We start from the raw sequence: 16,275 nt of genomic DNA, 5'->3' as shown, positions 1-16,275 counted from the left end.
AAAGTTAAACTTAGATGTACAGCATTTGGCCAAACCCCTTATCAAGAGATAATTTCATTGATCTCATTATACATGTTGAATGCAGTGCTTAAGGGTCCAACAGTAGCAGCTTTGTTGGTTGCGTATCCCTGACCCCTGGCGCCGAAACCACAGACGGCCTCCTGTGCTGAGTAATCAGGATGTTTGTTTTCTTCCTGAAACTTCAAATTATCGAATTAAACCTGCACTGTTTTAAGCAAATGTTTTTTTTTTTTTTTAAACAGTGTGTAAAACCTACTGCGCATTTTGCCTTGAAAACATATTTTTATCATTTCTCACGGCGTCTGGGTAAAACATCATGCCCTTTCACCACATCACACAGTGTCCGAGATAATCCCAGAGGTCTGTGCTGGATATGCAAATGCTGGAAAGCCGCACTGTATGTAAAGATTTCCAGCATGATAGAATAACACTAGTACTCTGTTTTATTTTTTAATATATGAAATTACATTTGTACTAATTTGCAAATAAATTTGCATCCCTTGCTCATTTTTCCTGTTGACTCTCGGTGGTGTGCTGCAGCATCCTGGTTGTCCTTGTTTGTTTTTGGGACACAATGACATGTTTAATGACACTTAAATGTAAAGGACGACAACAAGTAAGGACTGACTTGAAGAGATGAATTTTTAATTAAGGATTTATTTACAACATTTAACGAGGCAAAATGAATTAACTCAGACTACATCAAGTTATGGCGTGTTGAATCAGAAATAAGTTACAAGATTATAATTTGTTATAAGAAAAGTGAGTACGCAGCATATGGGCACACTTAGCCAACATTAGCAAATTCTCGTAAAATAACAGCTGACTACAGAAGTTAGTCTATAATGTTAGTAGAAGGCATCAAGCATTACTTAAATGTGATTCTGTGGATTGGTCCTTGCTGCTAATATAAAGTTAGCACATTTTGTCATTCTATTTTCATTTTCCAACTTGTTTGAACAGATTGCTCGATGATGCAAGCAGCAAAGTGAGACGAGGAGAATCTGCAATCCAAGGAGTAACCTTTTGTCAAACGCACTTTGAAGGCTTAAACTGCTCTGAACTACAAAGTGATCTCGCGTTTCTCTTTCACATCCCATTTTTCAGTTTAAGATTTATTTGAAATTTAAAGTGCTCAGAGAGTCCACCTTTTAATTTCCATGCCATTAGTAATGAAGTTTTTTTTTTTTGGTGTTGAGAACCAGATGTCCGTTAGAAAGGCCTGGCTTATCTTCAGAAGAGGTGTGCATGCTGGGAACACGGAGAGCAGTACCAGAAAAGTGCAGATGTAAAACTAAAGAGGAACTGACACAGTGAGGTGGTCCCAGAGATACAGGTGGCCATGGATAAGGATTTCCGGATTCTGGGCATTTTCCTCCTCCAAAGTAACGGATTCAATTAAGAAAGGATGTTTGCTAAATGGTAGCGTGATCTGGAAGTACAGAACACAGAGACATAAGCAGACAGAATTAAGTCCAGAAAGTCAGGACTTGTTGAGAGTCCAAAGGGGATCCAGAGTGCTGAGTGGGTCATCTCCATTGGGAGGACCTTGCAGACCCTGGCCTTCCTGTGCCTGAAAAAAGCTTTGCTTGCTGATTCGCGGTTTGCTCCGGCAACCGGTGTCAAGCGTAAAAGCTTCAGGTGTTAGTGAAGCCAGAAGATCCAGGGATGACAATGCTGGAGGAGCTGCTTCAGGTGCAGCATTACTGTTGGAGACTGGCAATTGTGTGGATGCATCAAACTCGTTCTCCTGGTGGTTAGGAGGTGAAGGGGACTGCATCTTACCTGGGGACGTAGGACAGGACAGTGGGGGACTTAGTGAGGCAGGAACAGTGTCAATGGGAGGAAGAGCCTGTAGGTCCTGGGCTAGTGCCAGCTCAGGTTCCGGACCTGTCCCAACAGAAGCCATTAGGTCCTGGTTCGGGTCCTGGTCGGAGTCAGCACTGGGTGGGCGAATACTGAGCCTAGCAACCGTAGCTTGGATGGAGCTAATGGGCATATCACCTCCAAGAACAATATCCTGAGCCTCAGGCTGTGAGTACTGCTGTACAAATACAAATCAGGGTTTACTGTTAGATCAAAACTCATCACTCATTATTTAAATTGGTACAAATATACTGCTGTGTTACCACACACTGAACCACAAATTTGTTCACAAAATGTTTTACCTTAACTGCTACACTGTTTGTGGACTTTTGACTCGGGGTGGTAATGATGCCACGACGCTGAAGCACCTGCTCTGCATGTTTCAGCACTGCCTCGTAGCAGAATTTTAGGTGTAACTGTATAAAACATGGCAAGACAACAAACAGCAGGTCTTTTACTTAAAAGACTAGGTTTCTCAGATTGCACAAGCACACTTTAAATTAACCCTAGGTGTGACACGCATGTGCTGTCAGCATAGAAACAGAATTATTCCACAATAGGCTTAATATACATGTCTGTGGATGTTACACACACCTTCTCATGAAGCATGTTTTTCCTCTGTTGTCTCATCTTCCTCACCAGCTGGGATAGGTCGGGTATCCCATTCCCAGCCTCCAGCTCTTGTAGTGCAGCATACAACAGGCAGAAAGCACCGGTTCGACCAACACCAGAGCTGAAAATTAGAGGCACTGTGAAATAAATGTCTTGAATGTTTTTTTAATACCAAGGTTTATCGACTTGAGTAACTCACCTGCAGTGCACCACAACAGGTGTGTGTAAAGGGCGCTGGAGAAGGTAATGTCCGTGAACCTCCTGAATAAATCGAATGAGGTTACTTTTACTCTCTGGCAAGCCACTGTTTAAAGAAAAAGAAGGGAAACAGCTTAGTTCATACTGTACTTCTCTCACTTATCCATTTGATAAACTTGGGTCGTTTTGTGTGTCAGATCCTTACAGTTCAGGCCATGAAGTGAATTGTAGGTGGACAACCGTTCTCTTCAAACTTTGATCCCTATACTGCAGTCCGATCATGCGCTCCACGTGCGTGGCAGTGTTTTTCTGGGTAGTCAGGCTTAGTGTGATCGAGCCTTGAGTGATTTGCTGACCTCTTTCGGAGGGAAAGTAACGCAGGACCTTTTGCTACGAAAAACAAAAACAGTTTAGTGCTTAAAAATTAAGAGTGGTCTGACATCAGGAGTCTTTGAGTATGTTTATCTTACCTTTTCAACTTCTTGCTCAGACACCAGCATTACAATTAGAGACACTTTTTGCTCGTAGACCATCAGCCAGAAATCAGCAGCAGTTCCAGTAAGGGGAGCCTGTGTTGCAATGAGACGTGGACAATATGGTGAAAGATCCTCTATAAAGCTGGCATTGATGTAGTCATCTTTGCCAGAGTGCAGAACAACCCGATTACAGTCGTAAGGCATGACGTCCTGGTGGCGGTTTTTCATAGTGTAGCAACGGGCAATGGCAATAGACAGTTGACGAGAATCCCTCTCTTGCTGATCTTGCAGCTCCTTCCATCGAGCATCGAGTTCGGATAAACCTCCTTCTCCCGAAGGACGCTCCAACGACTGGACAGTTGACCGAAACCTTTCAAGCTCTGCACAAAGCTGCGAGACCCTCTCGGGAGCCTGGTATGGATCACCTTGAATAATCTTCACTCCCTCTGATTTCTTGCGAAGGTGTTCATCTTGAGGATCAGCCTTGGTGGGCAGTAAGACATTGGCAGTGTCTTTGGTACCACCATGTTGGCTCTCTGGGCTTGAAGACAGAAGATCATCTGTACTGGAATTCTGGTGCTGAAAAAGTGAGTTAGGTGAGGGCAAGGGGCCAGATGTTGGCAAGGGTGTTGTTGCAGTCTGTGGTATTGGTGCACCTGCAACAGGTGTGATAGCAGGAGAGGGTCTCTGAGGTACCATACCAAGTGAGGAAGGCCCCGGTGATGGAGAAGGTGACTGGGCAGGTAGGACACTGCTTGGTGTAGCTCCTGGAGCAGCTGAAGATGGTGGGATCATAGCCTGAGGGAGTGGCTGGAGTCCAGGTGTAATGACTGGTGTGGCGGAATGCTGGATGGATCCTGGGGGAATGATCCCAGCATGTGGTCCAGGGTATGATGCTGCCCCCCCTGATGGCACCTGTGAAGGCCGAGCCTGGGGCTGCTGAGGAACTGTGGACTGGTTTGGAACTATAGGAATACCACCAGGATAACCCACAGGTGTAGAATGAGGAGGGAGATGGTGCTGAGGCAAAACAGGTTGCTGGGTCATCTGTGGGGCCACTGAAGGATGAGGTCCAGCAGGAAGTTGTGAGGGGAGACTGGCATGGGGCAGTGAAGGGAGAGCACTGGTGTGCCCTGGGAACTGTGCTGGAAGAGAAGCTGGAGGTAACAGAGACTGTACAGGGACTGGACCCCTTGGTGTGGGTGCTAGAAATGCTGGCTGATAGGGAGGATGGATTTGTTGCTGGGATGAGTGTGGTAATGACTGGGTAACACTGGGCACTTGTGGTCGAGATGGGTGAGGTAAAGACTGGGAAACAGCAGATACTGGTGGATGAGAAGGAAGCAAGGCTTGGGAAGCTGCAGGCATTTGCAGATGAGTGGGAGGAGACATTTGGGAGGAAGATGGTAGCATTTGTGGCTGAGACAGTGGGGGTATTTGTTGTGAGGGGGGAGGCATTTGCCCAGGGCCTGCAAGTGGTAACTGCTGTGAAGAAAGCGGTGCTTGTGCAGGAGGAATAGGATGTACTTGCTGATTGACTGGGGGAATAAAAGGCTGGGAACAAGGGGGCATTTGTTGTTTTACATTTGGTAAGTGTGGCATAGAAACTTGAGGCATTGGCTGCGAGGAAGGGGGTGTTTGTGGTTGCATGGAATGATGGGGCACTTGATTTGGAGCAATAGTGTTCAAAGGTTGGCAACCAGGAACAAATGAAACAGGAGGATACACCTGCTGGGGCAGTGCAGATGGTGTGGAGTGAATATTATATGGCCGTTGCTGAAGATTATGTGGTCCAGGTGGTCTCTGTTGTGCCATATGGTGTACGTAGTGGGGCTGAGTTTGTTGTGGGAGTTGAGGCCCAGGTATTCGCGGCTGACCTGGCACAGGATGGAAAAATGGCTGAGGTGGGGTTGGCTGTGGATGGCCCTGACCACCAACTTGGGGAAATGGTTGATGGGGCTGTGAATGTGGTTGAGGAGCTCGTAGTCCCTGAGTTGGCTGGCTCACCGGAATACCAGGCTGATGCAGATACTGAGGCTGGGAAGCCATAGAAGGGGGAGGATTATACACTGCAGGAGTGGGCACAGGGTGTCCAGGGGTAGGTGCAGGCATAGCTGGCTGTCCTGATGCTGGAGTGTAGCTGGGAATAGGTGTTTGCACACTGTCTACAGTGGTGGTGGATGTGCGAATTGGAGGTGGTAGGCCCGATATACCTGGCTGCATTTGTAAAGATGGAGGACGATACCCAGGCACCGAAGGAAGCCGAGAGACTTGAGGATTGGGCATCTGAGGAATCTGATGCTGTTGGGGTAAGGGCCCTCGTGGCAGACTGTGGTTAAAGGCCTGGGCTGGGGGAAGTGTGGTAAAACGAGAGAATTGTGCAAGAAGTTCAGGAGGTGGTAGGTTTGAAGGAAATCTGGGTGGTGCATATAGAGTAGCTGTTCCTGGATGAAAAGCATCTGGTGGTATCATTGGATGAGCAAGCTCAGGAGGTAAACTACATAGATCTTTTGGTAAGTCTCCACCTAAGGCTAAAATAGCAGCATTCAGCTTGGCTATTTCAGGGTCCTCTATGCCAGAGGAATCCATGTTTGGAGCTTTCTTCTGGGCTGGCTTTGGGGCTGTGGGTCTTTGAGGAACCTTTTTTGGGAGCTCTCTGTTGCAAGAAGTTGGGGGGAAAAAAGAAGCTTACTTGAGCATGATGAGCAAAATGATTACATTAAGGCTGGACCTAAATAAGCTGGGTTAGTAGGTAAGGTGACTAAAAATAAATGGCAAAGTGATCATTGATGTAAAAAGACTATTTACAATCACACATGGTACACTACTTACTTATCCAAAATGAATTGTCTCTCTTCATCCCTAGTCTTGCAGATGGTCTTCGCCCTTTCTAAGAGGCGAGAAGCCTTAGCTTCCAAGTCTTCATAAAACTCTTTTCCCTCTTGTGATTTCTTCATCAGGTCTTCGTAGGCTTCATAGGAAGCAACAAGCATTTGCACGGTACTGTTCCATCTGCACCATAAACATAAAACATGAGTCTAATGCAACAATTTCTAAAGAAGTTAATTTAGCACAAAAACTGTCCCTCCATCTTGACTCTTACTTGTGTTCTGTCTCAGTCAGGCTTTTGCGTACTGTTGCATACTGGACATTCGCATCCGTTAACGCCTTCAGGATATTCTCCTGGGCAGCTAGATTTTGATCGATGTACAGTTTTACCTGTTCATATTTCTTCAGCTGCTCCTCAAATAACCTCTGAAAAGGCATAAAGACAGATGGAGGTAACACAACATATATTAGTCTTTAAATGAAATGATGAAAATCACAGGAAGTAAGCCAAATACTAATCGAATACCTTCATATCTGCCCTCTCGGTGGTAACTAAAGCAGTAGTGATGTCATCCTGCTGGATCAGCTCCCTCAGCTGTTTCTCAAGAGAAGAGCGCTGGTCTTTCATCTCCTGTACTTTACTCAGAATCCTTTTCATTGTCTGGAGACCTGCTACTTCATCTGGATAAAACAAATTATTATTATTTTTGTTACCTGATGACCTAACTTCTTTGGGAAGGGATTTCTTTAAACATGTACCTTCAGAAAGCTGTGGTCTGGGCAGGGCCTCTCTCAGAGTGTCCAGCGGTCCACCCAGCAATCGCAGGTTACTAATATGCAGGTTCATGGCTCGATGGAGCTCTGTGTTAGTAAAGCTTGCTTTCTCATGGGCCTCCAGGTATTTCTCGAGGTCCCTACGGAGCTCAGCTACAGCACCAGGTTGTGGTGGGACACTCTGCTTCCCTGCTACCTCCTCCAGCTTGCGGTCACCTGCTTCATCGTCGTCTAACACCGCCCGAATTTCCCTCAGGGATGCCTCCACATCCGTGAACACCCCAGATAGTACTGAGATAAATGAAAATGCAGAAGAGCATGATGTTGGAAAACAGAAAAAAATAAAAATGAATACTCAGTCTGCATCGAGAGGCCAAAACTCCATGAGAACAACACCAACCTTGCATAGACTGTATAAGACTCTTGACCGTGTCTGGTCTCACGCTGAGAGCTGCACACTTCTCCATGAGTACAGACGGAATGCTGTTGTACATGTCCAGGTTGTCTACAGAGTCTGGGTCCAGATTCAGAGAGTCCATGAATTGTCTATGGAAACAAAACTTGTTACGCTATCATACGCTATCATACGCACATAGACCTTGCAATCAGGTGTTTGTCACTCACTCTAAAGTCTCGTTCTTGCTGTCTATCTTTGCCATGACGTCTCGTAGCAGCTTGGCCTTTTCTTCACTGTGGATAACAGTCTTATTATCAATCAAGTGCTCAACAAAATACAGCCAGTCGTCAATGGAACAATAAAAATATTGAATGTTTGAAGTTTCATTATTAACAATGTTCCATGTTTAGCAAATGCAACCTGTAGAGAGAGGAGGCCTCGTGAGCAGCCATAGGCACCAGCTTGGAGAAAATGTCTGGTCCTGTAACGCTGGGGTCCGTTGGGTTCACAGGTAAGGCTTTGACCAGTGGTGCACCTGGATAAAGTATCAATATTTTTAAGTGTAATTAAGGGTGTTTGTTATTTAACAAAGCAGTGTTTTAGCAAGTCTATATATGTAAACTCATTACAAAAAGGAATGTTTTCAATTAGCACGATAATAGTTTTGGAAATTTACATTCCAAAACTATACCTCATGCATCACAAATGAGACTGAAACACAAAATACCTTTAACTGAAGGTAGAGTCTCCAGAGATGGCACGGTCTCGTGGTAAATGAAGTCATTGTCTTTCTTAGCAGAGTTAAATCTAAAAAAAAAAAAAAGGTTTTAAACGTCTTTATAAGGCTTAAGCATGGTAGTAAAATTAAAGAGAGACTCAACGTTGTCCTGGTTACTAACTTTCCCCCGATGACGTCCATGGTAAAGCGCAAGGCTTCCTGAACGCTATCCGGCTGGCCTTTAGCCAACTTTATCGCCTCGGACAGTTTGTCTAGTGAACTCTGAAGATAAGCGAGCTGTAAAGAGGGGGAAAAATACATTACACATATGTAATCCATGTATACATACAGTGATATAAACATTAAAAAGCCCTCATTAGCTAAGGCCCACTGAATCCTATTGATTTAAGCTGCAGGTACTGAGATTTGAATGAGGATTCGCAAGAATTAAGGGACAGAATCCCTTTCTGTCTGAAAAGGGGACTGAGTATATAAAAAAAAAAAAAAAAAAAGGTGAAATCAAAGTGTAATGTTTACCCGTTCTCCGTATTTCTGCTGTTCCTCAGCTTGCTTTCCCATGTGCAGCTGTGGAGAGAGACGGCAATATACATATTTTATACACACATGAATATCTATGCATATAATAAAACTTTAAAGTGGGCGTGTTTTTACACCGAAGGTATTTGCAAAAGAATAATTTGGGGGGATGCAAAATGAGTAATAGAACACCTCAAGATGATTCTTTTGGGATCGGTTTGTCTGTTAGTGCACGCATGGTGTCCAAAAAAAATAAATACTAAAGGAATTTTAATGGGGTTTAACAGTTGTATTTAGTCGAGGCTTTGTTTCATCCCAATCGGCTGACAGGAAGAGAAGATCTGCTAATTGGAAATTTAAATGTAAAATCAGTAAAAAAAATAAAAATAAATACACACTCACACCTTCATTCCGCGCACGTCACAGTAACACGTAAAAATTTCAGTTCATTCCACATATAATTAAGTTATAATTTAATTCTACATATAACGTCGTACATTTTGTAAAAGGCGCTTATGAGTGTGCAATTAAATTCTATGTGAACAAAGTTGTGGGTACATCTAGTATGTATATATACACAGTCTTATACAAAAGTTTAGGCACCCCTTGATAATTAGCAGATTTTGTTGATTTTTTTTTTATTAAAAAAGATGTTAACACAGTCTCTCTTGGAAATAGAAAAAATGCATAATATTTTCAGCGAACATTGATGCATAGTTACTTTTTACAGGCCATCACAGTCCCCTGATTTAAACATCATTAAGAATTTGTGGGTAGATCTTAAAAGAGCTGTGCATACAAACTTTTGCACAGTGCCATAATTATGTTAAGAAGTAATAAGAAGTAACTATGCATCAAAGTTTGCTGAAAGTATTGTGCTTTTTTTCCATTTCCAAGAAAGACGTTTTTTTCAATAAAAAAAAAAAAAAAAATCAACAAAATCTGCCTAAACTTAGGGGTGCCTAAACTTTTGCTCAAGACTTTATTCATGTCATATCATCTGGTTAAAAGTTGAAGCCCAGGTGTGTTTCATTATTCTTTGTTTTGGAACAATGTATAGCACCTCAATTCAACCTGACGTTACACACACAATCATGATTTCCTGAAAAGACACGCACATGAGCAATAGCAGCAAAGTAGTAAATCTTCATCTGCACAAGTTTCTTCCAGTCCTTCTGGATCTTCCCCAGCATGGAGGCGGTGTCGGAGTTCTCCAGGGCGCGGCAAGCCTCTTTATAATAGTCCACAACCTGAAGGCGAGAGGGAGGAAACAAATTAGAGAAAATGAGGCAGAGTTGTTGCAGAGGTGACAACATGAAGGCAGGCGGTTCGAATTTAAAACAGGACGATGCGACGGCTAAAACCGGCCCAGAATAATGAGTGAAAAGAAACAAAAGTAAAAGCTGAATATGCTCATTTGTTGTGCCGATTAGATTAATATATAAATAACCAAAATGTGGTAGAACTGTTGTTACCAAACAGGTTTATTACATTACAATAAAAACTATGACCCATATTTCATTTTCAGTTGGCTGGGAAATACCTGAGCACTTATCCGTGCGACGAGGAAACTCTTTCTGTTGTCCAGCATGGACTTCTCCAGCAAACACTCCTGCGCCTGGCCCTGAAATCACACAACGGGACAAATTAATAAACCGTTACTAAATGGTGTGTTAGTGTTAACGCAGCTGTGTGTGTGTGTGTGTGTGTGTGTGTGTATACCAGCATGAGATTGATGTTGAGATTAAGGATCTGGTGACTCATGTCCACGCTGTAGTTATGGCTGAAGTGGTCTCGCAGGTAGGTGAAGGCTCCGGCCGAGCACTGGAAATGCGTGCACGAGACCTTCATCCCCTGTGGAGACGGAGATTAAAATACGCAGGGGTTAGAAACCTGAGGCTGGGAATGTAAGAAATTGAGATGTTAATTACATTTCATCATTTTTTCATTTAAAGATTCTGTACTGGTTAAAATGTTTTAACATATTATTGCAGCACTTGTGGAAAGCGCACCGTTTCGTAATTTACCATGAAAACAATGTTTTACCATGAGGTCATTCGGCTCCTAGTGACGAGGAGACATTTTATTCCTAATAGCAAGCATGAGTAAAAAAAAAAAAAAAACTAATAAAAAGATTTCCGTGTAAAAACTTGTAAATTAGCTACACTGCTCTGTATGACTCATCTAAAAAAAATTATCTGAGCTGAGATTTTTTTTTAGCGACGACTTGCTATTGCACAACTCAATGCACAATAAATGTCAAACAGCCTGACCTCGGTCACAGGTTTTTCGGTCAAAGCGACGTCAACTTTACAGGAGAATTTAAAGCTCTGAATTTCAGTAGAGTTCTAAAAAAAAAAAAGGTTTTGCAAGTCAAAAAGTCACATCCGGTCCACTTGTGCGTCGGAGTAAAAGTTCACACACAGGTCACAGAAATTTCAGGAAAACTGATGATTTATTTTTATCTCTTGTTCAGATGAAATAATGAACAGGACATTTTCATTGATTCTTAAAAAAATGTTAAATACAGAGGGTCAGAGTCTAGTATTCCTCACACCGCATGGAAAAGAAGCGAACAAAATTAGAAACAAGGAAGTAAACGGTGACACTAAACACCAGCGCTCAATCTCTCTCCTCCTAAGTAAACAGGAAACACTTGCCTCCTCTGACACGCGGTTGTCCATCGCCCCGAGCATCGAATGCAGCGCTCCTGTACAAGCAACAACAACAAAATTATGTCAGGAATCAGGACGAGCTCTTAAGCGAACACCTTAATGTGTGATTCAGTAACACTCACTCACCCAAATTATACAAGATGCACGCTTGCTCGTAGCTAATGTCGTCATGTGTGACCGTTTTTCCCGAGAAGATCTCTGTCCTAGAGAAGGGAATAAGAAAGAATTATTAGTCAAGTATATATAATTATTCAAGTCTTCCAAAAAAGTGAATATGTTTCTTCTGAAAATTAAACATCTAATGCACATCTACGCTTCCTAATAAGGGCGGATTAGGAGGAGTGGTTTTGTGTGGTGTATCGAGGAGAAATGTGACGCCGCGGTGAGATGACGGTCAGTGTGTCGTTTATGCTTTGCACGCAGGAAACAGAAAAGTGTAATAGAGACATGACACTGCAGGCCGGATTCAAATCGAGAACGATAATCTGTGTATTCAAAGGAAATATATCACATGACTATTATGGACCGGACTCACTAATATAATATATAATAAAACTTGGTGTCGAATCCGTTTGTATTGCGATTATTACAATGTCGTTAACATTCTGATTCAATTTTTTTTTTTAAACTTATGGCATCTGAGACATAGGTTGCTCTGCCAGTGTGTGACTAGTTTAGTTTATCATCTACGGAATCACAGAGGAACTGCAAGAAAAATGATCCACACTCTGGCCGTAGAATTTATTTTAATTAACTTTTATTAAAAACAAGCATCATTTTTCGTCATAACCTCCTTGCTCTTCAATACACTTTGTCCGTCTGTCCACAAGCTCTTGTATTCCCTTATTAAAAAATTTTGATATCTGATCTCGGACTGTAGTGAGGACGCTTTAACAACTCAGAGTGTCGACAGTTTGGAGCAGGACGGGGTGGACGTGCATCGTCGCGTGACATCACAACGTCCTCCGATATCAGTCCTCTGTGTTTAATCTTTAGCTCTTCAATGAGCGTCTCACTGTAACGAGCACCGTCGATTGTTGAACCTTTTCCCCTGATATTTCCTGTTCCAATAGTTCTGGCCTTTAAGAATCCCAGAAAACTATAAGTGTGGATAACTTTTCCATTTTTTTTCAGTTGGTGATTGAGAATGTTTCCGTTCGGTACTCTGCCGTTCACTCTTAGACTCGTAGTGATGAATCCGTATCTCGTCACCAGTAATGATTCTCTTTAAGAAACTTTCACCTTCCTCAGAGTATCACTCCAAAGTTTATTTGCAGATATACAAACACTTCTGTTTACGCTCTTCTGTGATTTGTTTCGGCACCAGGGGTCCGTTCTTCGTACGTCGCTAACTCAGTTAGCTGGATTTGATTGTTGTGGATTTGTCCTGATCTTGGATTGTTTCGTTCTTCGATGCGCTTCTAGCATTTGTTGTCATAGCAACATATCCGTAAGCTTGAACCTGCTCGGGAGCAGGTTTATTTCATGTAAACAGGATTTAGCCTGCGCTCCTGGCGGGTTATGATTGGTTAAAATGGTGATGTCACATCTGATTGGTTAGAGAGCACGACTGACTCACGTGGAAAAAGAAAAGTATATGCCCCCTGCCATGGACCCCCCCCTCCACACACACACACACACACATACACACATAATCGCTATCAAATATTATATATGAACATAAATTCATAGGTTTATTGTTATCAAATATGATATTACTATTATAATAAACCCTCGGCACGAGACAGCCGTCAAGACCATTAATACAAATTTGTGTATAATGTTTATTTTGTAACACATTTATTTTTCAGGGGTTTGTCATAAAAATATGCTATATATAATATTATATATTAAAAATTAATATTTTATAATGATAAATTGGACGAAACTAATTTTATTATAAAATAAACAATATAAAAGTATACATAATATTTCTATTTTTTTCATGTACAACATATTTATTTTCATATTGCTTATTTTATTTTATTGTCTCATGTAATTTGTAATTTGTAAACCATAAACTTATGACTTTATGTTCTAATATAATATTTGATAGCGATTATGTAGGGGGGGGCAATCCATGGCAGGGGGGCATTTCAGCGCATAACACGTTATGACACGTTACAAAAAAAGTTGAGCCGGTCTTTTTCCATTTCATCAACCAATCGGAGGGCTTGTGATCAGTGTTTCTACTGTCGATGCATATCGCCTTTTAAACCAACGCACGAGCGCGCAATAATCCTAGACAACTCAGTCCAGCTATACTAATCATCAACAACAGGTGAGCTCGAAGAACCGAATTAGCCGGATCGTAATTAGCACGATAATCTCATCTTAGATGTGTCAATTCATCTCGGATGTGTCAAGCGACGTACGAAGAACGTACCCCAGGTACACCCTCAGACCACAAAACAACCAACAAACAAACAAACAAAACCTCTGAATTGCTGCACGCTGATCTTTTATGCAAATCACAAGAGGGGCATCTATTTTTGCTCACACCGCAATTTCAGATGAACTGATGTAACACGTTCACAGTAGTGACTGGAAAGAAAAGAGCCTCGAGCAAAGAAAGTGCGGCCAACAGAAGTTTTTATATAACCGGAGTGCGGATCATTTTTGACTCACCCTCGTAAATGGGGGAAAAAAAAGAGAGTCAGTATGGTGATATTGTGGTAAATTGCCAGAAAAATAAAGAATCATCTCTACAGTGACTACAGTGCTGCTCAGTCCTGGATTTTGATTGGTCAGCATTCCTGAGCTCAGAGTGAAGATTTAAGCTTTTGGTCATTTTATTACAATTAAATCATAAAGAATAATAATAAATGAAAATTCCACCGTTCGATTAAATATTACAATGTTTCTACAAAGCACCATAAAACAAACAAAAAAAAAGGTTAACATTGACTCAATGTGGTGAAGTTAAATCCTGTAGGTAAGTGATTATAAGATTGTAAGACAGATCTGCATTTTATTACTTGACTGTGTGTGTAAATGTAACATTAGCTGTACGTTAGAGAGTCTGACCACGACACCGGGACGGCGGCTTCCTGTCCGGGACCCAGAGGCACGCGGCTCTGCAGGTAGTGCAGCTGCCCGAAATATTTGCGTAGCGTACTGCAGCCTTCGAAGTCCCGCGTCACGTTCACCGCGCTCTGAGGGAGGAAACCAGAGTTTTAGACAAGAGAGATGTCATGCAGCATCTGTGGTGTAAGTGTCTCTGGTGTTCGTCCCTCACTCACCTGCCGTAACTGTTCCAGCTTCTTCAGAGGCTCGTTGTAGTTGTCTGGATCCTCGCCGTAATTCTTCAGGATGAACTAACACAGGAAGATGAACAAAAACACATGTCACACACTCGATATGGAGCACAATGTGGGGTTATAGTGAAGTACTGAGTGGGGGTGATTATATATAGATATAGTATATATATACTAATATATAATGAGAAAAAGAGATGGGGGAGAGTTATAATTCAAAATACATTTGTTTTTTGATTTATGTATTGGATATAAACAACTCAGTGCAGAAGAGTGGCGAAACAGAAACGCATTGTCATGGTGTTACGTTATCAAAAATCAACTCTGATCTGCCTTTTTCTCAAAACAATGTGAGCGAATTAGTCTCAAACCCACTCATTACACACACTCACACCGGTCTCAAAACACTGCGAGGGATAATTAGTTAAAAAATGCGTGCGTTAGAAGCCACGTGTGCTGGCATAGGAGTGAATTATTTGCTAAGTTTGTTTGGAAATAATACTTATGGCAGAATTAAATGTTTAACTGTGTATTTAAAGTTAGTTTGTATTGTTTAAATGCTGCATTTGATTTTTAAATAAGAAAACAAATGTTATATGAAATGGGCTACATTTAATTACTCAACTTTTTTAAGGTTTAAAATTGTAACAAGATCAGGGAAAAATTTATCAAATCGAGACTTTCTTCTATTTTAATCGAATCGGTACTGAGGTATCGCATCAAGAGGAGACTGGTCATTCCCATCACTGTATATATATATATATATATATATATATATATATATATATATAGATAGATAGAGAGATAGATAGATAACTTTATTATTAATAATTGTATCGTTACAGCAGCCAGTTGACATAATATTTATAATATATAAGACTAATATAAGAAATATATAAGATTAAAGGATATAAGACTTTAATCAGAAAAGTATCTGAATAAATATGAATAAATAGACATGATACTCATGGTATACTTTTATTTGGTTTTGTTAGCTAAATATATTGCTAATTAACTTTGATCCATGTGTCCATTCTCATTTTTTAGTTATTTAGAAAAAATATATCGGACACGCCCATGTTACAACACTGGACATGCGCACACACGGTCTATTTTTCCTGGCCGTATTACGTTAAACCCCGCCCACTCCACTGTGATTAGCTCAAACTATCCACATGATCGACGCTCTGATTGGCTGCTACTTCAGCCTTTCAGACTTTATCAGTCGCCAAGTCTCATTAGCCAATCACAGCCCATAAACCGGAATACGGATGGGAGATAAAAACACAACACCGTTATGGTTAGCAAGCGAGCTAGTCATGTAGCGTAATAGCTTAAGCTAATGTTACGGACTTCTGAGCGTGTCTGCCCAATTTTACTGGACTAATGTCAATTAAAGATCAACTTTAATGCATTATCATGATGTTTTCAGTCGTCTTTACCTGTTTAACACTTGTGCTGAACTGAAAATCTCCAGCCTCCTTTAAATCGAGCCAAATCATCGGCATTCGCGGCACCGCCTCCATTTTCAGCCAGCTAAAATCACTCAGCCGGCGATCCTGAAGTGCAGTAAAGTATTTAAACGCGGTCCGACTCTACGATAACGTGCTATCTTCTTGTATTAATGTGTGTTTTTCTAGTCTAAACGACTGTGTCATGTCCCAGGAAACTGCTGATGTTTCGGACATGACGTAAACCTGTAGACTGCTTGGAATTCTGGGTAATGTAGTTGTTAACACTGAACTTGGAGCGCAGCAGTGCCCGCCATATTGGAATGTGTTCCATCAGATATTAAACCTTAAAAAAGTGCTTTTTTTTTTAAAGATAATAAATGTTCCAATAAACTAGTTATCGTTGCATTCAAACATTTCTATGCCTAATACATTCACACCTTCACATATCTCTCACTCACCTG

At 41.6% G+C, this 16,275-nt stretch overlaps 1 protein-coding gene across 3 annotated transcripts; it reads right to left on the bottom strand.

Annotated features, from left to right (window-relative positions):
* Positions 1-649: 649 nt before the first annotated feature.
* On the bottom strand, positions 650-16,062 carry ptpn23a (protein tyrosine phosphatase, non-receptor type 23, a). Of its 3 annotated transcripts, none has more exons than XM_053487885.1 (24): positions 15,803-16,062; positions 14,346-14,420; positions 14,116-14,258; positions 11,230-11,306; positions 11,089-11,138; positions 10,151-10,282; positions 9,972-10,052; positions 9,547-9,678; positions 8,429-8,476; positions 8,073-8,188; positions 7,901-7,980; positions 7,594-7,708; positions 7,401-7,466; positions 7,177-7,322; positions 6,762-7,067; positions 6,529-6,683; positions 6,277-6,428; positions 6,006-6,185; positions 3,168-5,829; positions 2,903-3,087; positions 2,699-2,803; positions 2,482-2,620; positions 2,190-2,303; positions 650-2,065 (listed from the first exon to the last, which is right to left on the bottom strand). In XM_053487885.1, exons 1-24 carry the CDS (start codon positions 15,884-15,886, stop codon positions 1,505-1,507), a joined length of 5,904 nt encoding a protein of 1,967 aa, XP_053343860.1. In that variant the 5' UTR covers positions 15,887-16,062; the 3' UTR covers positions 650-1,504. The 3 variants fall into 3 exon arrangements, with proteins under 3 accessions (XP_053343860.1, XP_053343861.1, XP_053343862.1); XM_053487886.1 differs by having other exon boundaries at positions 650-2,062; XM_053487887.1 differs by having other exon boundaries at positions 14,131-14,258.
* Positions 16,063-16,275: the final 213 nt, after the last annotated feature.

Source organism: Clarias gariepinus, chromosome 26 (assembly GCF_024256425.1).
Source record: "Clarias gariepinus isolate MV-2021 ecotype Netherlands chromosome 26, CGAR_prim_01v2, whole genome shotgun sequence".
In the NCBI taxonomy this organism is placed as follows: domain Eukaryota; kingdom Metazoa; phylum Chordata; class Actinopteri; order Siluriformes; family Clariidae; genus Clarias; species Clarias gariepinus.
Note: the sequence above shows the minus strand (reverse complement) of the source record. Positions and strands in the feature narration are given on the sequence as shown.

Bases quoted from the DNA above. Each gene is read 5' to 3' on its own strand.
- ptpn23a (XM_053487885.1), bottom strand. From the start codon at position 15,886: ATGGAGGCGGTGCCGCGAATGCCGATGATTTGGCTCGATTTAAAGGAG. The intron at 8,189-8,428 runs GTAAACATTACA...CCCTCTTTACAG, and splicing joins AGCAGAAATACGGAGAACGG to CTCGCTTATCTTCAGAGTTC. The intron at 2,304-2,481 runs GTGTGTGTAACA...TGTTTTATACAG, and splicing joins AAAACATGCTTCATGAGAAG to TTACACCTAAAATTCTGCTA.